This window comes from Apodemus sylvaticus, chromosome 15 (genome assembly GCF_947179515.1).
Source record: "Apodemus sylvaticus chromosome 15, mApoSyl1.1, whole genome shotgun sequence".
NCBI classification, from domain to species: Eukaryota; Metazoa; Chordata; class Mammalia; order Rodentia; family Muridae; genus Apodemus; species Apodemus sylvaticus.
The window spans coordinates 40,290,245-40,317,180 of record NC_067486.1 but is presented as its reverse complement, the minus strand read 5'-3'; the positions used below and the strand labels follow the sequence as shown (position 1 = coordinate 40,317,180).

Sequence of the window (26,936 nt, the reverse complement as noted above, 5' to 3'; positions counted from 1 at the left end):
TGCAATCCTTCACCTCTTAGATTTTGTTATGAAAAGATAGAAATGAAAACACATAGACCAAAACAAAGCAAACAACGAAAATAAAACTCTAAGCAAAAAACATGGAGATAGTTTAGCCCCTGCACACTGCACCTTCCAGAATGATATTCTGTAAGAGTACTAACTGCCTTCATCTATAAGGATTTGGGGTTGTAGTGTTTCCCCTTAAAAGACATTCTTGACTCTTTTTCATCTTTTCATGTCAACCAACCGTATTCTAACAATTTCTGTAACAGATTCAAGTTGGAATCCAAGGGAAGGTAAGAAAGAAAACCTCTGAGAGGCTTCACCTAGCAGCCAGTGGAAAGTGATTCAAAGATTCACAGGAAAACATTAGATGAAGCTTAGGGATTCCAACACAAGAGTTGGGAGAGAAGGGTTGAAGGGTCCTTAAGAGGACAGGGACTCAATGGGAAGACCAATGGAGTCAACTAACCTAGACCCTTGCAAGGTCTCAGATACTGAATCACCAACCAAAGAGCAAGCACAAAGCAGATTTAAGACCCCTGCATATATGTAGCACATGAGCAGCTCGGTCTTCATTCAGTTTACCCCAAAAATTGGAGCAGGGGTTGTCCCAGAGCCTGCTGCCTGCCTGCCTGCCTGCCTGCCTACCTGTGGATTTCACACCCTGAAATAGAGGATGTGCCTAGTACTGCAGCAACTTGATGTGCAGAGGTAGGGATAGGGTGAGAGTGAGGGGTGGAGGGTAACAGTGTGTAGGGTGGCACACAGAAGAGGATTCCTTGACTCAAAAAAGAAGGGGAAGGTGGAATGTGGGGGAGGACTTGCTTGAGTGGGTACTGGAAGGACAGGATGGGCTGAAAATAAAGTGAATAAATGGGTTTAAAAAAACCTGATCAAAGTCATACATACCTGTAATCCCCACACTCAAAGGATGGGAGCATGGAAATCATACCTGGGACATGTAGGAATATAGTGTCAATTTAAAAAAATAACTAATCCGAAAAACATACTATTCAAAATGCAACTAGAGTTGAGGATTGTGACTCCAAGGAAAAGACAGATATGAAGAATTAACAAAGAAAATGATACTGTCAAAAGTCAAATCCAGTGCTCTAGTGGGATAAGCAATAGAGATCCCTGATAGCTAAAATTAAGAAACCTGGGGCCTTTGCTGAGAATAGGGGTGATATCGAAGAATAGCAGCAACTGAGCAGGAGCTCCACAGTGGAGAAAGATGCTCTGCGGGAGCCAAAGATGGTGGGACAAGCTGTGGACAGCTTGTTTGCCCATTCATAATTTACAAACTGATACCAGTGGAATGTATTTAATAAATATATCAGAGGAACTAAAAGGAAGTAATCAACAGAAAAAAGTATAGGAAAATGATATGTGATATGTGAAAAGTAGAAAGAAAAATAGAGTGTCATAAAAGACAATGAAGAAAGTAAATGTGAAGCCACTAAGTAGGGCTACCAGAGCAGGGATGGAGCTGAGTGCAGGACACCTGCATGCCCGTGCTCAACGGCTGTCTGCTCTTCTGCCTGCTGCTCTTTGATTACTTGATTGCTGCCAGTTCTGAGTATTTTTTATTTTACTTTTGAAAAATTTCAAATACATTTCTCTATAAATTTGTTCTTCCAAAAGGAATTGGAGTTAAATTTTATGTCATAAATTGTGTGCTACAATAGCACACTTACATGTTTTACTGATAGTTCTTTGCGTATTTAAACCATAGTTTATGATGTTAAACCTAAAGTTAGATCCGTTTCCCTAGATAACTTTCTGGTTTTATTTGATAGCATTTTCATCTATAATAATTTATTTTTTTTCTGGCAGAGAAAGATTGTGCCAAATATTTATCCTTTATACAGCAGATACATAGGATGCCATTATCTTTAGTCATTAAATGAATAATGGTATAGGATGTGTTTCTTTACATGTCACAAATGTGTGTGTATTATATATATATATATATATATATATATATATATATATATAATTATGCATGCCTTTGTGAAACATACATCCTCTACTCTTACCTCTCCCTTATGTGTGCATCTTTCTCTGTGTGTATGTACGTGTATATATGTTCAAATACATTATTCTCAGAACTTGATAATATAGGGTAATTATATTTAAGTAACCAAAAGATTTCAATTAAATATGCAAAGTAATAATTTCTATTGGAATTAGGAGAAAAGCATTCATATATAAGAACAATAGTTACTTAGGTCTTTAAAATCAGTATCTTAGTTCAACAAAGCTGAATTTACCATTCAATGTACACTATAACATCACTAGCAAAATAAATTATTGTTAAACTATTTTGTTACTTCATATTTGTGAACAAAAACTAAAATATAGAGATAATCATTTATTTTTCTTATTTTATTTTATACCAAGCTAAGTTCTGGTAAGCTGAATATAAAACAAGCACAATTTAAATAGCATTTAACTCTTTAGACAGTAGATTCATATTATTGCATAAATCATCTCTCTTACCCATATTGTGAGAGATGTTGTAGAGGTCTTTAAAAAGTGTTGGGATTTTGAAAGCAGCTGAGAACTTAGCAGTGTAGAGCTATTGGAAGGCTGGTAGCAGTTCTTAGGACAGTGGTTTGTCTCAAAGCTTTTATTCCATAAGCACAGGGGAAAACTGCCAACTGTATACTTCCCTTTGACTCAAGGTCAACCAATGGCAGCCCTGAGAAGAGAGCTGAAAGTCCCACCTGAGATCACAAGCATTCCCTGAAGACAAAGTGCAGCACTACCTTACTGCGCACTGTGAATTGGACATAGGTGAGGAGTCCAAATGGGTCGATGAGCATCACAGTCGTTTACACTGTGAATATCCAAGCACAGTGCCCAAGCCTAGCTTGAAAAAAAAATGGAATCACCCCTCATAATACTAATTCTGATCACTAGCAACATCCTGACAAGTCTAGACAATAATTAACTTTTAAGGTCTGTATACAAATGATATGGGAATGCTGGGCTGTCTACTAGAGAGAAGGAAGCTTTCTGACCTCTTGGTGAGCCTGGTTTAGGAGTATAGGATCTTAGAAAATTCAGTGGTCTCCAAACTGCCTTGGGCTTTCAAGTTTAGGTTGAGAAAGCTCAAAGAATGAAATTCAGACACCAAAGAGCTGTGCTGCAGGGAGAAGTTTTTATTACATATTTGTAGGTGAGAGTTCATGAGGCAACTGAAGGAGGAGGAAAGAAAAGAAGTGAGGTAGACAAAGAAAGAGAAGGGAGAGGGTGAGAAAGAGGGAAGAAAGGAGGGAAAGAAGGAGAGGAGGGAGGGGAGAGGGACAGAGACAGAGGCAGACAGACCTACTGCATCCAGCACTTCCTCACATCAAAAGTACACAAAAGTCACCACTATTGTGTGCAGATAAAATAAAAATGTATAGAGCAAGCTCTACCAGCTTTACAAAGTGTGACCCTGTGACTCAGCAACTTTACTGTTACTCCAGGAAGCAATAGCTGAAGGAGGCACTATTTGAGATTACTGACAAATCTTTGTGGATGCATCAAAGTCCTGAAATCCTTGGTAGGAATAGTTAGCTTTTGGGAAATATTACTTCCACTCATCATGAGCCTTCACCAAGCCTGAGCATATTCAACATCAGGCTACCATGTGACCATGTGAGATCTGAGTTCTCTGTCATGAATTAGGGGTTATCTGACATATAGGACAATTCTCTGGACACCATAAGTTAAAATTAGGCTAAGAGATATTCAGGTTGCTGGTATTATTTATGTAAAGATCTGTGTCAATATTTACATAAAAGACAAGTATCATTGTAAGGCTATCATGAATGGTATTTATTGGTAAACCAATAAATAAATAAATGATATTTATTTATACATATATGTATATATAAGACAAAGAGACAGAGACAGAGATTTAAGGGAGTTACCCTATAATGGGGTGACAAGACTGCTACTAAACACCCTAGACTAGAAAATAAAAATTCCAGTGCCAGGAATAGTTTGCTCCTTGTTGAACAATAAGATGCCATAGATCCACAAAGATTAAAGGCAATTGTCATGACTTTTGGCTAACCCCAGAATATGGTAAGACCTAACTGCTGAAAATACCACATATCTAAATCATAGAAATGGAGCTGGTTCTCATCTGGAAGCATCACCCTTCCAGCTCATCCTCACTGTTCTACAAGATGCTATATACACTGCTATAGGAGAAAGATAATTATCAGTATTGACCAGTGAGCATTTGGAGCTATAATTATAACCAATCTAATAAGACCTGTACAATAGTGATATGGATCATTTTTTTATTGTAGATAAGGTACATTCCATAATTCCATGTGTTAAAACTTATACATGTCGTTATTACCATGCACCAAGTACCTGTGACTAGACAGATCATAGGAACTAGGCAGAGAATCTACCACTATTATTGTCCTATATTGGCATAATATTAAATTGAGTCCTAGTAACTTATTGTTATACTACAGATTAGTGCCTTTCTCAGTCCTCACCAGAAAAACTTCTTTTCTCAGTAGATGGAAAGAAACACAGAGTCACAGAACTGGTTAAGAGATAGAGAATAAAACACTACAAATTTTGCCACATTACATGCAGGTGTCTATATCGTACTTTGTCTCTGAATTCTCAGAGATTTATTGTAGGAGAGGGAGTGAAAAGATTAAATATCTAAAGGTGGTAGATGACTTAAAAGAGGCTCATTTAATTATAAGAGGAATATTATTTTATCAGTGTTTGCTGCTTTTGAATATCACAGAACTAAAGATGAGTTGATTAGAGGCATCTATGCCAGTCTGCCTGTGTTCATTACATGATAAAGACGAATAATACATCTTTACTCCATTCTTCATATGAAGCATGAATATTAATTTCATGAATTCTTCTTTAAAGTTTCTTGTTTATGAACCACCATACTGTGTGTGGCAAAAGATGGGAAGTGTTTTAAGACTTTAATCTGTAATCTAAACAAGTTTGTAGCAAAAATTAAGTATTACACAAGCTCAAATGTGATACAAGAACAATAAATAAGCTTTTAAAGACTTTAAAGTTAGTAATAATCTCAAAGTTAGTAAGTGTCATCTAAAATTTATCAAATTGGCTATTTCCTTAAAAAATTGTACAGTTTCACTTGTAAATTAGAAAGATTTCCACAAATGTTAAAAGTAAAAATAAGTCGACTCATAAAAAGAAAGGATCTATGTGCCTAAAAGTTTAGAGGTTTCTGTGTGTTATTAATTAATCCTTTCTTATCAGACTTGACACAATAGTCCACTTCCATTGGAAAACAAAACTGTTCATTTCATGTCTAAAGAAGAAAAATGGGGCAAAAGTGTGGTATCAGAGTCTCACAGTCTTTTTCTTCCACTCTACACTCTAAGAACTCTTAGATTATCCATTTACATGCTAGTTAATTCACTATTAAAAATCTCAGCTATTGATACCCTTTCCCATCTTCCACAACTACATTTCCTCAATAAAATCCCTCACATATATTTTCATAAAAACTGTTAACATTTTGATTTACTGAAACTTCCTGGATGGTGACAAGACACAGAACAGAACGAGAGAGAATGTCAAGAACAGCCCAGATGGCGAGCAAAATGAGCCTCTTTTCTCCCCCCTCCCAAGCACACTGACCACAGAGCATCCTTTGAAGCCTGCCCACTGCCTTAATCTTATACTTGCACACCTGTGTCTTCATCCTTGCTTGCAGAAAGCACAAGTAGAATTGCTGTATGAATACTCATTTACCAACAAGATTTTATAAAAGACCTTTCTTATTTTTAGCAACAATCCCAAGGTTTGCATCTGTTTACAGAAACATAACACTACCTCATCAGAACAGGAAAATGTTCTGAGTCTCCAAGTTGTCAATGACATCATATTCTTGTTATTTTCACAGGAACTACGGTACTACAGCAGCTAATACAGTTATGAAGTCATAATAAATAATGTACAAGTCTTTCCAGGACCAGGACAGGGAAGTAGGGCTTGTGAAATTTTGTCTATAACTTAAGATCTGGCCTAAAGACATCTCCAGTAGATTTTTTTTTTATTTAGGTTTGTTATAGCTAGCCTGCTAGACTTTTAGTATGTGTGTTTGTGTGTGTGTGTGTGTGTGTGTGTGTGTGTGTGTCGATAGTACCACTTTTGGAAGCAAATAATGAGTAGGTAGTAAGAAAATTGTAGGGAGCATGCCCCAAAACTACATTGTCATGAATCTACTATTGAGAGGAATGAAAGCTATAGAAAAATTGTCAATGAGATTAGAGTATATCCAAGTGATTATGATCAAGACATTGGTAGACATTTAGCTAAGAAATTTGGTTGTGATGATTTTCAGACAGAAATAGGGAGCATATTTCTGGAGAGTAAAGGGAATATGACTCTGCTATTTAACAGTGAGGACCTAGGCCCACTACTTCCTGTGACATAATGCTTGTGAAATGAAGACACAACAAACAATGAACTGAAGTATTTGTGTAATACATTTCTAAGAAACATGTTCATGCACAGCAGGGCCTTTTCTATGTGCATAGCAGGTACAAGGAAATGAACAATTTCTATTTAGAATTTCTTTTTCTTTTGCTTTTTTTTTCTTTTTTCTTTTTGGCTCTTTTGAGACAGGGTTTCTCTGTGTAGCCCTGGCTGTCCTGGAACTCACTCTGTAGACCAGGCTGGCCTCAGACTCAGAAATCTGCCTGCCTCTGCCTCCCAAGTGCTGGGATTAAAGGTGTGTGCCACCACCACCTGGCTTATTTAGACTTTCTAACTCAACAGGAAGCAGAACTTGAACATTTGGCAGATTCTCTTTGGCTTGTATATATTAAACTTTGTCAGAAAGTGCATTCATCAGAACTATAGAAGGCCATAGCCAAAAGCCAGTCTCAAAAGGCAATTAAATATTTGATTATCTAAGCAGAACTCAGAGTCTAGTTTTCAGGGGAAAAGCAGTAAAGCATTTCCTTTTAAGAGATGTCCAGAATGCATCAGCCTTAAGGGAAGACCAGTTTAAAGACTGTATCTCTTTTCCATACAGAATTCACATGCCCTGTGGGAAGCTATGGAGATGTGGCTTCTTCTACATAAATATCAAAGGATTCTCATAAATATTTAACTGGCAGAAAACTGATTCACTTTTATCCACTCTATGGAGTTTCTCATTGGTACAGAGATCAACCACAAACAGTCCCAATCTTATCAAGATGTGTGTGCCCAGGCAAAATTACTTACATGAAATTTAATTGAAAATAATTTTCCAAAAGTTGAGATATCTAACTTCGTTAAAGAATATGTTTTAAAGGAATAAAGATTCCTAGGATCAGCCTAACTGAATTGAAGAAAAGGAGTTATTGGATTTTTATACCACAACTTACATTTCTCAAGAAAAACTGCCTTTAAATCATCAAGCAGTTCATCCTTTGGGGGAGATTCCTTAATCAATCCTACATGCAATACTTATTGCAAAATGGGAGGTAAACCTAAAAGAGAAAGTAGAAATCTTCAGAATATTCCCAGGTGATATTCAAGTGAGAGATAAGTCTTCTGTGATAAATACACTTAAAATGCACATAGGCTTATGTACTGACTAGTTTTGTGTGTCAACTTGACACAGGCTGGAGTTATCACAGAGAAAGGAGCTTCATTCAGTTGGGGAAGTACTTCCATGAGATCCAGCTGTGGGGTATTTTCTCAAGTAGGGATCAAGGGGGAAGGGCCCCTGTGGTGGTACCATCTCTGGGCTAGTAGACCTGGGTTCTACAAGAGTTGAGCAAGCCAGGGTAAACAAGGTAGTGAGTAACATATCCGTGGCCTGTGCATCAGCTCCTGCTTCCTGACCTGCTTGAGTTCCAGTCCTGACTTCCTTTGGTGATCAAGTGCAATGTGGAAGGTATAAGCTGAATAAACCCTTTCCTCCCCAACTTGCTTCTTGGTCATGATGTTTGAGCAGGAAGAGAAACCCTGACTATGACAAATTGGGACCAGCATAGTGGGGTATTCCTGTGACAACCTGATCATGTTTTGGGGAGGACTGCGGAAGGGCTTGGGAACTTTGGGCTAGATGGTCCATTCAGTATTGAGACTTCTGTGGGATGTTGTATAGGAACACACATCATCCTAGAAGAAAAAATTTTCTTCCATCATCCTGAAAGAAAAAGTTGAGAACAGTGCAGAGATGGAGGCCTGGCTCGTGAAATTTCAGAGGGAAGATTAAAACCTCTTATCAAGGCCATGGTTAGATTATGAAGATTCTGTGGTTTTGGTTAGCTGGGGCTGAAAAATCAGTTGTGATTAACAGGATACCAGAACCACTAAAGCAAACCTTTGTGTTACTGGTACTATTGATGCTGGTTAGCTGGAGCTAAGAAATTAGCAGTGATTAAGAAGAAACCAGCATCACTGAAGTGAAATCTTCTGGGAAGTGTTTTCTGAGAGCACAGAGGCTGTGTTCCAGAGATAGCCAAGATTGTACTCTATATGTGAAATTTCTTCAGTGAAACAAAGAGGAAGAATTGACCAGTGAGGCATTTTGTTTGAGATCACACACAACTTATATTTTGTAAGAAAAAATGCTTTTTAATCAGCACGTACTTCATCCTTCAGGGGAGATGCCTTACTTAATCCTATATGAGATACTTACTGCAAAATGGAAGACAAACACAAAAGAGAAAGTAGAAATCTACAGAGTATTTATAGGTGTTGTTTAAGTGAGAGTTAAGTCTTCTGTGATAAACGCACTTAAAATACACATAGGCTTATACATTTTCTTTCTCTGATTGTTTAACCGAGATCTTCTCTGTGTGCTCTCTCAGCAGCATTGGCATGTCTCAGTCAGAAAGAAGCCAGTGCCAGAGCTCATTAGTGTTAGCTCCAACATGCTCTATGGATGCTACTGATGCTCAAAAACTGGTTAGAAGGAGAATTTTGATAGAAGGCCCTAATGCTTATATTAAAAAAGTCTTAGTATGTGGTTAATACTTATCATGGGTAGTTCACAAATCAGAATTTAACAAGCTCTGCTTTATTTTATTGAGAAATGTTCATATGGCATATTCTGTTGACAATGATTCCTCTCTAAACTCGTTCCAGATCTTTCCCACCCTTCTACCCACTCATCTCCATTCCTCTTCTTTCTCCCCCCACTCTCTTTCTAGAAAGCAAGGAAGCAGACAAACAAACAAAAAAATCAAATAAGTTTTTTTTATAGGTAAAACAATAAAACACACACACACACACCATGAAGACGCAAAAAAAAAAAAAACCCTAATACACAAGCAAAAGCCAGTGAAACAAAGCAAAAACAAAAACTACAACAAAAAAGCCCAAATAAATCAATGTGAGACAACAGGTCTACAAAAATATAATTTAATTAATTTTTTGCTGGCCATCTAATGTTGGCCATGTGGGAGAGACTATCCTTTAAGGTGGTTTGTTTTAGTTTTATTTGCTGATTCATTGATTTTACCTGAATCATTTTAATTAAATAACTTTATTTTATGTACATTCCAAAGGTAGTCTCTTTCATGTCCCCACTCCCTGAGTTCTTCACCCATCCTCCCCACTTCTGAGAGAGTCCTCCAACACCTACCCAGCCATTTCCACTTCACCCCCACTAGCATCTCTCTTCCCTGAGGAATCAAGTTTCCATAGAATTAAGCTCTTGCTTCCTCCCCCACAAGGATATGCTACACATGTACCTGGGCCATGAACCATCCCATGTATGCTCCTTGGTTTTTGGATTAGACTGTAGGAGCTCTGAGGTGTCCCTGTTTTTGTTTGTTTGGTTGGTTAGTTGGTTGGTCTAGTTTTGTCTTGTCTTCTTTTGTTTTGTTTTGATATATACTTCATTTACATTTCAAATGATTTCCCCTTTCCTGGTTCCCCCAACCCCTGAAAGTCACATAAGGCATCTCACCTCCCCCTGTTCCACAATCAACACCCTCCCAATTCCCTGTCCTGGTATTCCCCTATACTGCTGCATCAAGTCTTTCTAGCACCAAGGGCCTCTCCTCCCTTTGGTGTTTAACAAGGCCATCCTCTGCTGCCTATGTGTCTGGAGCCATGGGTAACTCCATGTGTACTCTTTGGTTGATGGTTTTGTATCTGGCAACTCTGGGAGTACTGGGTGGCTCATATTGCTGTTCCTCGTATGGCTATGCAACCCCTTCAGCTCCTTGGGTCCATTCTCTAGCTCCTCCACTGGGGACCCTGTGCTCAGTTCAATGGCTGGCTGAGAGTTTATCAATCTGTATTTCTCATGCACCAGCAAAGCCTCCCAGGGGACCACTATATCCGGCTCCAATCAGGAAGCACTTGTGGGCATCCACAATAGTGTCTGGGTTTTGTAACTGTATATGGGATGAATCCTTGGGTTGGGTAGTCTCTGAATGGTCTTTCCCTCAGACTCTGCTCCACCATTTGTCTCTGTATCTCCTTCTGTGGGTATTTTGTTCCTCCTTATATGAAGGACCAGAGTATCCATACTTTGTTCTTCTTCCTTTGTGGGCATCATTTGATATGTGAATTGTGTCTTGGGTATTACAAGCTTCTGGGCTAATATCCACTTATTAGTGAGTACATACCATATGCATTCTTTTGTGATTGGGTTGCCACACTCAGGGTGATCTTTTCTAGTTCCATTCATCTGTCTAAGAATTTCATGTACACATTATTTTTAATAGCTGAGTAGTACTCCATTTTGTGTGTATAACACATTTTCTGTATCCATTCCTCTGTTGAGGAACATCTGGGTTCTTTCCAGCTTTGGGCTGTTATAATTAGGGATGCTATGAACATAGTGGAGCATGTGTCCTTATTACATGCTGGAGAATCCTCTGGGTATATTCCCAGGAGTGGTATAACAGGGTCCTCCAGTAGTATTATGCCTAGTTTTCTGAGGAACCATTAAACTGATTTCCAGAGTGGATGTACCAGCTTGCAATCCCACCAGTTGTGGAGGAATGTTCCTTTTTCTCCACATCCTCACCAGCACCTGCTGTCTACTAGGTTTTTTTTATCTTGGCTATTCTGACCAGTGTGAGGTGAAATCTCAGGGTTGTTTTGATTTCTATTTCCATGATGACTAAGGATGCTGAACATTTCTTTAGTTGCTTCTCAGCCATTTGATATTCCTCAGGTGAAAATTCTTTGTTTAGCTCTGTACCCCATTTTTAATAGGGGTATTTGGTTCTCTGGAATTTAACTTCTTGAGTTTTTTGTATATATTAGAGATGTATACAATAGCCATCTGTCAGATGTAGGGTTCATAAAGATCTTTTCACAATTTGTTGGTTGTCATTTTGTCCTATTGACATTGTCCTTTGCCTTACAGAAACTTTGTAATTTTATAAGTTCCCGTTTGTAAATTCTTGATCTTAGAGCATAGGCTATTAGTGTTCTGTTCAGGAAATTTTCCCCTGTGCCCATGTGTTCAAGGCTCTTCCACAGTTTCTTTTCTATTAGGGTCAGTGTGTCTGGTTTTAGGTGGAGGTCCTTGATCCACTTGGACCTGAGCTTAGTAAAAGGAGATAAGAATGGATCAATTTGCACTCTTCTGCATGCTAGCTGCCAGTTGAGCCAGCACCATTTGTTGAAAAGGCTATCTTTTTTCAGCTGGATGGTGTTCACTCTGTTGTCAAAGATTAAGTGACCATAGGTGTGTGGGTTCATTTCTGGGCTATCATGAATGGTATTCCTTCCATGGTTTTTATTTATTTTTTGGCTTATAGAGGCATTCCAATAATAATATTTTACATAGAATTATATATAGGACATATACGATATATATCATGTTATATACATGTATGACAGAAAGAGAGAGAGAGAGAGAGAGAGAGAGAGAGAGAGAGAGAGAGAGAGAGAGAGAGAGAGAGAGAGAGAGAGAAGAGACCCTTTAAGGGAGTTACCCTATAATGGTGTGACAAAACTGCTAATAAACACCCTAGATTAGAAAATAAAAATTCCAGTGACAGGAATAGTTTACCCCTTTTAGGAGTTGTTGAACAATGAAATTCCATATATCCACAAAGATTAAAGGGTATCGTCATGACTTTTGGCTAACTCCAGAATATGGTAGGACCTAAAATACCACATATCTAAATCATAGAAATGGAGCTGGTACTCACCTGGAAGCATCACCCCTTCTAGCTTGTCTTCACTGTTCTGAAAGATAAATACATACACTGCTGTAGGAGAAAGATAATTATCAGTCTTGACCAGTGAACATTTGGAGCTACAATTATAACCAACCTAATAATACATGCATACCTGTGTAATCATGGTATAAACCACTTTTTTATTTTAGCTAAAGCACATTCAGTGATTCCATGTGTTAAAACTTATGCCTGTAATTACTACCATGTAATAAATACCTATGGCTAGACGGATTATAGGCACTAGGGGGAGAATCTACCACTATTATTTTCCTAAATTGGCATAGTATTAAACTGAGGCCTAATGTCTTATTATTATACCTAGAGATTAGTGTCTTTCACAATCCTAACCAGAAAAACTTCTGTTTTTAAAATTAGATATTTGCTTTATTTACATTTAAAATGGTATCCCCTTTCCACTTTACCCCTCTGAAAATCCCCTATCCCATACCCTCTCCCCCTGCTCACCCCCCCTCCAATTTCCTGACTTGCATTCCTCTATTCTGGGGAATTGAGCCTTCACAGCACCATGGTCTCTTTTCTCATTGATGTCTGAAATGACATCTTCTGTTACATATGTAGCTGAAGCCATGGGTCCCTCCATGTGTACTTTTTGATTGGTGGTTTAGTCCCTGGGAGCTCTGGGTGTACTGGTAGGTAAATATTATTGTTCCTCCTATAGGATTGCAAATGTCTTCAGATCCTTGGGTTCTTTCTCTAGCTGCTCCATTGGGGAGCCTATGTTCATTATATTGGTTTGACGTGAGCCATGGATATATTGACCCACTTTCCAATAAGGATCAAAGTATCCACACTTTGGTCTTCCTTCTTGTGGAAGCTTCATGTGGTCTGTGAATTGTATCTTGGGTATTCCAAGCTTTTGGGTTAATATCCACTTATCAGTAAGTCCATATCATGTGCCTTATTTTGTGATTGGGTTACCTCACTCAGAATGATATTTTCTAGCTCTATCTATTTGCCTAAGATCTTCATGAATTCATTTTTTAATAGCTGAGTAGTACTCCATTGTGTAAATGAACCAGACTTTCTGTATCCATTCCTCTGTTGAGGTACATCTGGGTTCTTTCCAGCTTCTGGCTATCATAAACAAGGCTGCTATGAACACAAAGGAGCATGTGTCCTTATTACATGTTGTAGCAATTTCTGGGTATATGCCCTGGAGTGGTATAGCTGGGTCCACAGGTAGTGCTATGTCCAATTTTCTGAGGAACCACCAAACTGATTTCCAGAGTAGTTTTACCAGCTTACAATCCCATCAGCAATGGAGGAGTGTTCCTCTTTCTCCACATCCTGGCCAGAATCTGCTGTTCCTTGAGTATTTGATCTTGGCTATTCTGACCAGTGTGAGGTGGAATCTCAGGGTTATTTTGATCTGCATTTTCCTGATGATTATGGGTGTTGAGAATTCCTCAGTTGAGAATTCTTTGTTTAGACCTGTAACCCATTTTTAATAGAGTTATTTGGTTCTCTGGAGGCTAACTTCTTAAGTTCTTTGTGTATATTGGATACTAGTCCTTTATCAGCTATAAGATTAGTAAAAATCTTTTCCCAATCTGTTGGTTGCTGTTTTGTCTTATTTACAGTGTCCTTTGCCTTACAGAAGCTTTGCAATTTTACGAGGTCCCATTTATCAATACATGATCTTAGAGCATAAGCTATTGGTGTTCTATTCAGGAAATTTTCCTCTGTGCCCATGTGCTCCAGGCTCTTCCCCACTTTCTCTTCTATCAGATTCAGTTTATCTGGTTTTATGTGGAGGTCCTTTATCCACATGGACTTAGCATTGTAGAGGAAGATAAGAATGGATCAATTTGCATCCTTCTACATTTTGACTGCCAATTTACCCAGCACCATTTGTTGAAATGTCTTTTTCCACTGGATGGCTTTAGCTTCTTTGTCAAAGATCAAGTCACCATAGGTGTGTGGGTTCATTTCTGGGTCTTCAGTTCTATTCCATCGATCTTCCTGCCTGTCTCTGTACCAATTCAATACAGTTTTTATCACTATTACTCTGTGGTGGAGCTTGAGGTCAAGGATGGTGATTCTGCCAGAAGTTCTTTTATTGTTGAGAATAGTTTTTTGCTATCCTGGGGTTTTGTTATTCCAGATAAATTTTGAATCTGCTCTTTCTAATTCTATGAAGAATTGAGTTGAAATTTTGATGGATATTGCATTGAATCTGGAGATTATAAGATGGCAATTTTTACTATATTAACCCTGCCAATCCATGAGCATGGGTGAACTTTCCATCTTCTGAAATCCTCAATTTCTTTCTTCAGAAACTTGAAGTTCTTGTCATACAGATCTTTCGCTTGCTTGGTTAGAGTCACTCCAAGGTATTTTATATTATTTGTGGCTACTGTGAAGGGTGTCATTTCCCTAATTTCTTTCTCAGCCTTTTTATTCTTTGAGTATAGAAAAGCTACTGATTTATGAGTTAATTTTATATCTAGCCACGTTGCTGAAGTTGTTTATCAGGTTTAGGGGTTCAATGGTGTTATTTTGGGGGTCACTTAAGTATACTATCATATCATCTGCAAATAGTGATAGCTTGACTTCTTACTTTCCAATGTGAATTCCTTTGACTTACTTTTGTTGTCTAAGATCTCTGGCAAGTACTTCGAGTACTATATTGAACAGGTTGGAAGAGAGTTGACAGCCTTGTCTAGTCCCTGATTTCCTTAGGAGTGCTTCAAGTTTCTCTCCATTTAGTTTGATGTTGGCTACTGGTTTGCTGTATATTGCTTTTACTGTGTTCAGTCATGGGCCTTGAATTCCTGATCTTTCTAAGAGTTTTATTATAAAGAGGTGTTGAATTTTGTCAAATGATTTCTCAGAATCTAATGATATGATCATGTGGTTTTTTCATTGAGTTTGTTTATGTAGTGGATAGCATTGATAGATTTCTGTATATTGAACCACCCCTGCATCCCTGGGATGAAACCTATTTGATCATGGTGGATGATTATTTTGACGTGTTCTTGGATTCGGTTGGCAAGAATTCTGTTGAGTATTTTTGCATTGATATTCATAAGGGAAATTGGTCTAACGTTCTCTTTCTTTGTTGGGTCTTTGTGCGGTTTGGGTATCAGAGTAATTGCAGCTTCATAAAAACAAGTTGGGTAATGCTCATTCTGTTTCTATTTTTGGAACAGTTTGAAGAGTATTGGTGTTAGGTCTTCTTTGAAGGTCTGACAGAATTCTGCACTAAAAATCATCTGGTCCAGTGCTTTTTTTTAGGGGGGGGGGAGACTATTAATGACTGCTTCTATTTCTTTAGACGATATGGGATTGTTTCTATCATTCATCTAATACTTATTTAACTTTGGTACCTGGTATCTTTCTAGAAAATTGTCCATTTTGTCTAGATTTTTCACTTTTGTTGAGTATAGGCTTTTGTATTAGGATCTGATGATTTTTTTAGATTTCCCCAGTATCTGTTGTTTTCTCTCATTTTTCCTTTCTGATTTTGCTGATTGGGATACTCTCTCTATGCCCTCTGGTCAGTTTGGCTAAGGGTTTATCTATCATGTTTGTGTTTTCAAACCAGCTCCTGGTTTGGTTGATTTTTTTGTATAGATCTTTTTGTTTTAACTTGGTTAAGTTCAGCCCTGAGTTTGATTATTTCCTACCTTCTACTCTTGTTGGGTGTATTTGCGTCTTTTTGTTCTAGAGCCTTCAGCTCTGCTGTTCAACTATTAGTATATGCTCTTTCGAGTTTCTTTTTGGAGACACTCAGAGCTATAAGTTTTCCTCTTAGCACTGCTTTCATTGTGTCCCATAAGTTTTGGTATGTTGTGCCTTCATTCTCATTAAAATTCTAAAAAGTCTTTAATTTCTTTCTTTATTTCTTCGTTGATCAACTTGTTTTTGAGTAGAGTGTTGTTCAGTTTCATGTTTATGTGGGTTTTCTGTTGTCTTTGTTGTTATTGAAGACCAACCTTAGTTTGTGATGATCTGATATGGTGCATGGAATTATTTCAATCTTCTTATATGTGGTGAGTTCTGTTTTATGACAGAGTATATGTTCAATTTAGGAGAAAGCACTGTGAGGTGCTGAGAAAAGAAGGTATATTCTTTTGTTTTAGGATAAAATGTTCTATAGATAGCTGTTAAATCCATTTGGTTCAAATCTTCATTTAGTTTCACTATTTCTCTGTTTAGTTTGTGTTTCCCTGATCTGTCCACTGATGAGAGTGGGGTTTTGTCATCTCCCACTATTATTATGTGGGGCGCAATGTGTGCTTTGAGCTTTAGTAAAGTTTCTTTTATGAAGAATGTGAGTGCCCTTTTATTTGGAGAATATATATTCAGAATTGAAAGTTCATCTTAGTACATTTTTCCTTTGATGACGATAAGTGTCCTTCCTTATGATTTTTGATTACTTTAGGTTGAAACCCGATTTTATTCAATATTGGAGTGGCAACACCAGCTTGTTTCTTGGGACCATTTGCTTGGATTTTTTTTCCAGCCTTTTACCCTGAGGTAGTATCTGTCTTTGTGCCTGAGGTAAGTTTCCTGTATGCAGCAAAATGTTGGGTCATGCTAATGTATCCAGTCTGTTAGTCTATGTCTTTTTATTGGATATTTGAGTCCATTGATATTAAGACATATTAAGGAGAAGTTATTGTTGCTTCCTATTATTTTTGTTACAAGAGGTAGAGTTATGACTTCTTTTTGGTTTGTTATAAGAAGATTAATTTCTTGCTTCTTTTAGTGTGTAGTTTCCCTCCTTTTGTTGGTGTTTTCCATTCATTATCCTTTGAAGGGCTGGATTTGTGAAAAGATATTGTGTAAATTTATTTTGTCATGGAATACCTTGGTTTCTCCATCTATGGTAATTGAAAGATTTGCTGGATATAATAGTGTGGGTTGGCATTTGTGTTCCCGTATGGTCTATAAGACATCTGCCCAGGGTCTTCTGGCTTTCATAGTCTCTGGTGAGAAGTCTGGTGTAATTCTGATAGGTCTACCTTTATATGTTATTTGACCTTTCCCCCTTTCCTCTTTTAATATTCTTTCTTTGTTTAGTGCATTTGGAATTTTAATTATTATGTGATGGGAGGTATTTCTTTTCTGGTCCAGCCTATTTAGAGTTCTGTGGGCTTCTTGTATATTCATGGGCATCTCTATTTTTAGCTCAGGGAAGTTTTCTTTGATAATTTTGTTGAAGACATTTACTGGCCATTTTAATTGGAAATCTTCACTCTCTTCTATACCTATAATACTTAGGTTTGGTTATCTCATTTTGATCTGGATTTCTGGGATGTTTTGGGGTCAGGAGCTTTTCGTATTTTGCATTTTCTTTGACTCTGGTGTCACCCATGTTTTCTATGGTATCTTCTGCATCTGAGATTTTCTCTTCAATCTCTTGTGTTCTGTTGTTGATGCTTGCATTCATAACTACTGACTTCTTTCCTAGATTTTCTGTGTCCAAAGTTGTTTCCCTTTGTGATTTCTTTATTATTTCTACCTCCATTTTTAGATCTTGGATGGTTTTGTTCAGTTTCTTCACCTATTTTGTTGTGCTTTTCTGTAATTCTTTAAGGGCTTCTACCTGTTTACCTGTGTTCTCCTATATTTCTTTAAGGGAGTTAAGTCCGTCTTGAAGCCCTCTATCAGGATCATGAGCTGTGATTTTAATTCCAAATCTTGCTTTTCTGGAGTGCTGGGGTATACAGGACTTTCTGTTGTGGGAGAATTGGGTTCAGATGGTGCCATGTTGCCTTGTTTTCTCTTGGTAGCATTCCTACCTTTGATTTCAGAATCTGTTTATCTCTGGTGTTAGTTGATCCTGCTTTCTCTGGCCAGTGATTGTCCTTCCTGTGTACCTGCAAGCCTATCTCAGCATCCCTGGGTGACCAGTTCTACCCTGGCATGGAGTGCTATATCACTGCCCAGCTCCTCAGTGCAGGTGGAGCCAGGACTGACACTGTCTCAGCTGCTCTGCCACTCCTGTCTTCCCTGTGCTCCTGGCTGGACCAGCCTGCTCAGTTGCAGGAGAGAAGATGGCTGCCTCACCTCTAAACTCAGGAGTCAAATCACTCCCTACAGAGAAATCCTCTCCTGGCAGGATCAGTGCACAGAGGGCTGTGGTGCTGCCCAGCTCCTGGGTGCTGGTGGGGCCCTGGTGGACCCTGTCCCAGTTGTCTTGGCACTCTGGTGCTCCCTGTACTTCTTACTGTACCTGCCCAATCAGTTATTGGAGAGATGATGGCTCCAGAAAAACTTCTTTCCACAGTAGATGCCAAGTATCACAGTTCTGGTTAAGGGATAGAGACAAAGATACTACAAACATTGCCATCTTACATGGTGGCATCTATATCATGCTCTACCTCTCAGTTCTCAGAGATTATTGCAGGAGAGGGAGTGAAGATATAAAAGAGCTAAAGGTGGTGGAAGACTTCAATGTTTTTTGAACACAATGAAGTTATAGACATGAACTCAGAGAAGTTTGGACCTTTATTTCCTGAGGCTCTTATTATATTAGGAATTATAAAACCTGCTCTAATCTTATAAACTTGAACTCCAAATTAAAAACAAAAATAATATTTGTTAAAATATTGTTTGAATATTAAATTTTACTATTGAATAGCTTCCTAAGACACACACACACACACACACACACACACACACACACAAAGAGGCACATTTAATTATAAGATGAATATTATTTAATCAGTGTATGCTGCTTTTGATTACAATAAGGATTAAAGCTGAGTTGTTTGGAAGCATCTATGCCGTCTGTCTATATTTTATATGGTTGTCTATATTATAGGATCAATACATTTTTACTTCATTATTCATATGAAGTATGAATATCAATTTCATAAATTCTTCTTTAAAGTTTCTTGTCTACAAACCACCATACTGTGTGTGGCAAAAGGTGGAAAGTGTTTCAAGACTGTAATATAAGCAAGTTTGTCCCCAAAATTAAGTATTATACAACTTCAAATGTGATCCAAGAAGAATAAATAAGCTTTTAAAGATTCTAAGTTAGCAATATTCTCTTTGAGATTATAGTAAGTGCTATATAAAATTTATTAAATTGTCCCTTTCCTTAAAAATATGAATAATTTCTCTTGTAAATTAGACTCAGCTTTCCACAAATGCAAAAAGAAAGGCAAAATAAGTCAACTCATAAAGAGAAAGGAACTATGTGTCTTACTGTTTAGAGGTTTCAGTATGTTATTAATTAATCCTTTCTTATGAGACTTGACATTGTGGTCTATTTGCATTTGGAAACAAATGTTCATTTCATGTCTAAGGAACAAAAATGGGGCATAAGGGTAGAATCAGGTTCTCACAATCTTTGTCAAAAGGATGCATTTATTAACAGAATCTTACACATAATCCACATGTTAAAATTCATAAAACCTGTCAATAGTTCCAAATGACAGAACCAGATATTATGTCTTATGAAAAAACCTCAAACAATTCCAGGATGAACAAACAGAGAATGTGGGAAACTAATATGCTTTAATATCTCTAAAAATACAATCATTATCTCAGGTAAGATCATATTACATATAAACTGTGAATTCACACATATTCATACAGTTGTACATCTCTGTATCTTGACATCTCCACATATATAAGCAATAAAATTCCATTAAAATTTATTCAGGAAAGATATAATCCAAAACCCACATGATAAAAAGATTTGGAAAGGAAGAGAGTTAACAACAGAAAGTTGATACATTGCAAAACGTATTTTGCAAAGTATATACATAAAGAGGAATAATGTCTGCAGTAAGGTTCTCCATAGCCAATTTCATTGTATGAATAAAAAATAGATGCAATACTGAAGATGGTTCATTTATTCTGCATTCATTATGGGCATAACTGTTTCAATCAAGATCATCTCAAATATAAAGCATGAATAATTTCCTCTTTTTCATATCTGTCCAAACCAAACAGACAAAATGAAACAAAACAAACAAACAACAACAAAAATCACAAGAGACTGTGACAAAATATCATACCATGATTTGAGCTTAGCTTATATACACTTAGAATATGGTTTCTTCAACTATGCACTCTAATAACCCTTAGATTACCCATTTAAATGCTAGTTAATTCACTATTAAAAATCTAAGCTATTGAGAACCTTTTCCCATCTTCCACTAATACATTTCCTCAATAAAATCCTTCATGGATGTATTTCATAAAAACTGTTAACATTTTGATTTACTGAAACTTCCTGGACGGTGACAAGATACACAACAGAATGAGAGAGAATGTCAAGGAAAGCCCAGATGGCGAGCAAAATGAGCCTCTTCTCTTCCCCCTCCTAAGCACACTGACCACAGAGCTTCTTTTGAAGCCGGCCCACCACCTAAATCTTGTACTTGCTCTCCTATGTCTTTATCCTTCATCGAGGAAAACACAGACAGAACTGCTGTATGAATCATCATTTCCTAAACAAATTTAATGAAAGACCTTTCATATTTTTACCAAAATCCCAAGGTTTGCATTTGTTTACAGAGACATAACACTACCTCATCAAAACAGGAAAATGTTCTATTAGTCTCCATGATGTGAATAAGATCATATTCTTGTTATTTTCACAGGAACTACACTACTACAACAGCTAATGTACTCATGAAGTCATAATAAATAACATACAAACCTGTTTAAATGTTTTAATTTAATTTCTGTTGTATTTATTTTGTTATACTAAGTCTTTGGACAATTTCAAATTAATTTCAAATATTTTTGAATTAATGGATATTTATTCAAAAGAAGAAGAAATTATTTAATGGTATCTCTGGGGGACTGGGATATGTGCAGTGGGAAAGAGCACTTGCTGCTCAAGATCAATGATAGTGGTTGCACCCCTGCAACAAGATATCCAAACATCGGAAGGAAATGGATTCCAATGAAGAACAGATCATGGTACCACACATGCTTGTAATGTCAGTGAGTTGGCGTGTGGAGAAAGAGGATTATTGTGTGGTTATCAGGTTAAATTTTTAGCTCAGGGTACAGGGAAAGAAACTCTTGCAAGAAAGTAAATAAGAGTGAAAATGCAAGGCATTTGATTTCCTCTGGCCTCTGCACAGTTTCCACGAACAAATGTAACAATTCAGGAATAAGTATGACTACATTACATACATACACATATAAAACAATAACAGCAACAACAGTACCAGTTCAAGTTTGGTAAATTTTAAAATACTTGGAAAATATAAAAATATAGCCACATTAACTTTGCACAAGTTTGAGATTTTTAATCAGGGCACAAAAGATAATAATGTGAAATCTAAGTGTTTTTCTTTAAGAATTTTTCCAGTGAATTTTTTACTTGCTTATTCCTCAAACTGTAAATAACTGGGTTCAATACAGGAATTATCACAGTGTAAAATACAGAGTCCATCATATCCTGATCATCTACTTGTGCAGATGTAGGACGCACATACATGAAGAGAAGCGGGCCATAGTACAAAGACACAGAGAGGAGATGGGCTCCACAGGTAGAGAAGGCTTTCTTTATGCTTTTGATAGATTTCTGCTTTAGGATTGAAAGCAGAACAAGTGTGTAAGAGACAAGAATAGTTGTAATAGTAAATACCTGAATGGAGCCAGAGAAAATAAAAAGCATAAGGTAATTGATAGAAGGGTCATTACAAGAAATCTTTAACAGTGGCATAATATCACAATAAAAGTGATTTATTATGTTAGAGTTACAGAAAATTAGTCTGAATAAAAATCCATCATGAATTAAAGCATGAATAAATCCACCTACTAAGGACAATATTAAAAGACGCACACAGAGTCTATTTGTCATGATCACTGGGTAGAGTAAAGGTTTACATATGGCTACATAGCGATCATAGGCCATTGATGCCAAGAGAAAGCATTCTGTTGTTGCACTCACTACAAATGAAAAAAACTGTATCAGGCATTCAGAGAAAGTGATCAGTTTACTCTTGACAAAAAAGTCTAGCAGCATCCTAGGTGTCACTGTGGATGATAACCAAGTATCCACAAGAGCTAAACTCCCAAGAAATAAGTACATAGGGATGTGAAGGTGGGGGTCATTCCAGATGAGAGTGATCAGACCCAGGTTGCCCACAATGGTGATGAGATAGATGAGCAAGAACAGCAGGAACAGGGGGATTTTCCACTGGGGCAGATAAACAAGTCCTGAGAGAACAAACTGAGTGAGCAGTGTTTTGTTCTCCATTCCTATGTCCTCACTGGATGTCCCTGAAATGAAAAATGACTGATGTCACACAGCATTCACTAAAATTTGTAAGGTAAAATGTTGAATTTAAAGTAGAATAGTAGAATTTAAAACTTAACTATGTATTTATCAGGTAGTCCACCAAATTTTATTTTTATCACTATTTATAATGGAAACTTTTCATCAAGTGAGGAAATTACTTCAATTCATTATTCCAATAAAGATCTTGAACATGATAATATATTTAAAGAGAAGTTACCTTTTAAATGTGAGTACAATGTATGAAATTATCAATTGGTTATGTGTGAAAGTACTGTATCTATGTTACACGTTCATAATCAAGGCAAGAAATGTTTTAAAAATCTAGATTAAACAATGAATTCAACTGAAGTGTCTTAATTCAAATACCATACCATACATGTAAATATCATACAATATAGTAGCTTCAAAATTTCATTCAAAATTTATTATAAAGAAGTAGAGAAAATCAGTTTCTGGTAAGAAAAACGAAGTCAGTAAGAAATTCTTAATGGACCTAGAGGTTATTACTGCAGAATAGTCTGGGAACATTTATTCTAACTGTAGATAATAAGATCATAAGTTGGCTTAGGAATTAATTTTCCCCAAGTGCTTTAAATGGAAATACAGGTATTGAAATATGTATGACTGGACCTCTCAGATGACTAGGAAGACAAAGAGATAAATTTGAAAGGACTTGTAATATCATCCCACTATTATACAGTGGCATACCACTTATGAAACTGATGTTCAATGGAATGAAAATAAAATTTGTTGGCTATGAATATGGTCTTTTCAAACTGAGTTTTACATTTAAGATATGCTATTCTATTGTCCATTATCACTAAACAAGAAAGATATTTGGTAGCATTAGTTTACTGAAGGTTTAACATTAATTCCAGGTATGACTACCTCGTTCTGTTCTTCTTGTGACCATGTTTTTCCAGCCATTACTCTGATACTCTCCAGAGTTTCTATGTTAAAACCAATGCTTTCCTGAGTCCATGTTACTTCAAAGGAAACAAAGGAGAGAGAGTAATACTACAAACCTGAACTGTATCAGATATTTGAGGGATATGTTTTTAGTGGGGGAAAAGCTAGTAAGAATAAATCAGATAAATATGGTTCAGAAGCTGAAATAAAGGCTTTTTAGGGGTAAATGGCAAGAGATTCTGAGTGTTGAGATTAAGAATATGTCAATAGCTTGATGACAGTAATTTTCTGCATGCAATCAAAATATAGCAGGCTATGATGGGAATGAGATGCCCATACAGTGATGCTCTCTGTGTTCTGAAAAGTATGGGGGAGAGTTAGCTTTTGTTTTGTGGCCATTAACTACTGTATGCTTTTACATGCAGAACATCTAAGGAAAAGCTCTTTTACAAGGTATAAACAAGTGAGAGGAGAGGAGAGGAGAGGAGAGGAAAGCACTAACAAGAGAAAGACCACAACCAACATGGAATAGGGGACTTGACTGGATTAAAAAAAATGGAGGAAGAGAAGCAAGCAATATTTAACAAAGGTAGATTTATCTACAAAAAGATAAAGAATAGAGAGGAAACAACATAGGACTGAAAACTTAGAATGACTCTCTTTATCAGTATGTATACATACATATAATATACACTTTATATATAATGCATATATACTTATATACATAAAAACACACAATATGTATAAAATATATACACATATTTAATACACACAAATATATGTAATACACACATATATACATATACATACATTCACACACATATATTAGAGACTATTTGGAGAAGGAAGAGAAAAATGATATGATATAAATATATTATAGTCTTCCAAATTAAGGGGGTGATTGGGGAATGGGTGAAAAGAAGAGAGCCTATGAGACATATGGGGAGGAGAAAACTGGGAAAGGGGAAAGCATGTAGAGTGTAAACAAAGAATATAGAAAATAAAATAAAACAAATAAATAAATGAAAGCTTATTTTTACATGTACACTTGAAATACATATAGAAAAACAGGTTTCTAATGCTTTGTTTTCAATGTTTATTTTAGCTTTGTTGTTTATTAACTATTTCAAAAATGCTTTATATAAAAATCAAAATATATTTTCTCTAGAACATACGTTTTAAGAACAGACACATTAAGTTTGAGTGCATTAACTTTTTGTCATTGATGTATTTGAATGTATGTGGTCAGTGGATGAGTTTTTTCTTGTATTTATATGATGCATTTTTGTTGTCAAAACAAATAGTAAATATTTTTCTGAAAATTTTAATGGTTTAAGAACACATATCCACATTACTCTCCAACAATTGTGTAGGTTCCATTCTATTCTTTTTTGATTACTAGAATAAAATTAATCCTGAACAATTTTGCAAACAGATATACATGATGCGATTAATTCATATTTTAGGCTAATTTTATGGGGATACTGTTTTTCATGGTGCTCAAATACACCAAGAGATGCAAATTCTTAGATTGCTTGATTTGTGGAGTTGAAACAAATCATTAATATAGGAAAGAGTAGCCAAAAATATCTTTTTCATATTCCAATATGTATTTATTAACATGTACATAAACATATATCTAGAATATATCAAGGTATATTACATGATGAAACATATTCTATACAGAAAAACAGCTCTGCATACATATATAAACTATATGTATTATATATAAATAAGTAACAATATAAGTATTGTTACAAAAAATATAACACATCTTCTACTTAAGCAACTGAACTTTAAAGACATGGGAAAGAACAGAAAGAATCGCTCTCTTACTGAAATCATCAGAATATTTGCTTATATGAGAATCATTTTCATTTCATACTGAATTTTGAGTGAACACCCTACTTCAGCATAATTTAAAAGTCATTATAGCCTGGAAATAGCCCAACTGTTAAATACCAGGGCAACAACTAAAAGTAAATTCACATAGGTAAAAAGATTTCTAAAATATATTAAAGAGAACGATTAGAACTATTTTGCTCACTTCTATTTAGTCATGAATTAACATACATAGGCATTTTAGTTGTCGCTATCATCATTTACATCAGCTATAAAAATTATTATGAATTAAAATGGCTTTTTAAATTTCTGTGGAAAGCATGGTGAATACTACATAACTTATTTGTTTCTTACCCAAGTTAAAAAAAAATGCAACGGTCCTTATAAAGTATTGAGTGTTCTAAAGCAGGAAGAAGCACAATAGCATATGGTAATAGGACCACGTGCAATGATCATCTTCATCACAATCTGTCTGGAAGTTCAGTGACTAAGCTCAGCAAACTGTGTTTATATAGCTTTTCATTCAATGCAAGAACCTTTATACCACTGCCTGATTTTTTTCATGAAGAAGGACTGAAGAACTTGAATTCCCACCAGGGCAACAAGGTTCACTAGAGGCAAAGAAGAGGTTTCCCTACTGGACACTGTAATGTTTGTAATGTAACATTTCGACAAAATTATAAATTGGCTCCACTGGGTACTGTAGATTTCAGAACCATAAGTATTTATTTACTGTAAGAGCCTAATTTTGCCACAGAAATTAGGCTTTACTGTGCTATTTCCTATTATACTTTGAGAGGATTAGCAAAACTAATATACAATTTTATATTTTTAAGACACAGAATAGTGTGCTTTCCTTGAGTCCATCAAATATGACATGATCATATCAATGACCCCATCTCTCTTTTCTCCTCCTCCTCCTCCCCTTTCTCCCTCTCCCCCTCCTCTCTCTCTGTCTCTCTGTCTCTCTCTGTCTCTTCCTCCCCCTCCCTTCCACTTCTTCCCCCTCTCCGTCCCCACCCCCCTTTCCCTCCTCTCCTCCTTCCCTTCTCCCCTCTCTCTTACAGTGTAAATTTTGATTCCTATCTGTGGCTGTGAAATATTTGGTGGTTTTCCTGGTTTTCTAAACATATAACAACCCTAAAATCCATACAAAATAAAATATGTAATGAATGTGATATAGAAACACATTGGTGCAGTTTACACTGCAATATCATTGTATTGAGCAACATAAAACTCTATTTCAAATACCTGATTCAGAGCACAAGTTACTGTGGGATATGAATTGTACTTTTTACTGTAAAAACTTTGTAGTTTTCTGTCACATAGAACATCGATTTTATTACATAAAACTAAAAGCAAAAAAATGTTGAATCATCATTTCATAGCAATATCAAGTTGCCCTGTGTTTTGATACCATTCTATTCAAATGAGGAGTTTTGGTTTTTAAAAGTTAGGCCCTGACTTCACTTTCATAAAAATTATTAAATAAAAGTTTTGCTTGGAATGATGATAAAATATCCATTAATTTCTAAAATGGTCCTAAACATACTTTGCCATTTGGTATTAAATGGTTTGGAAAGTGACATTCTTGGCATTGAAGGTGATAAGTCAAAATACTAATCAAGTCTGAAAATTGTTCAAGATGATTTCCATATTGCAGTAGGAGATATTCAGTAAAGAATTAATAGATTAAAACAAGTGAATACAACTATTCATCATTATTGAAATTTGCATTCTTTTTAATCATGTATAAAATT

General features: G+C 36.3%; 1 protein-coding gene across 2 annotated transcripts; it reads right to left on the bottom strand.

The window, feature by feature from the left end:
* Positions 1 to 15,595: 15,595 nt before the first annotated feature.
* LOC127665985 (olfactory receptor 187-like) lies at positions 15,596 to 22,383 on the bottom strand. 2 transcript variants are annotated; one of them, XM_052158632.1, is made up of 2 exons: positions 21,502 to 22,383; positions 15,596 to 15,631 (listed from the first exon to the last, which is right to left on the bottom strand). In XM_052158632.1, the coding sequence occupies exons 1-2, from the start codon at positions 22,381 to 22,383 to the stop codon at positions 15,596 to 15,598; spliced, it is 918 nt and encodes a 305-aa protein (XP_052014592.1). The 2 variants fall into 2 exon arrangements, with proteins under 2 accessions (XP_052014592.1, XP_052014591.1); XM_052158631.1 differs by lacking the exon at positions 15,596 to 15,631 and having other exon boundaries at positions 21,460 to 22,383.
* Between the last annotated feature and the right edge of the window lie 4,553 nt (positions 22,384 to 26,936).

What these genes read in the sequence shown, in the direction of transcription:
- LOC127665985 (XM_052158631.1), bottom strand. Translation starts at nt 22,383, where the DNA reads ATGGAGAACAAAACACTGCTCACTCAGTTTGTTCTCTCAGGACTTGTT.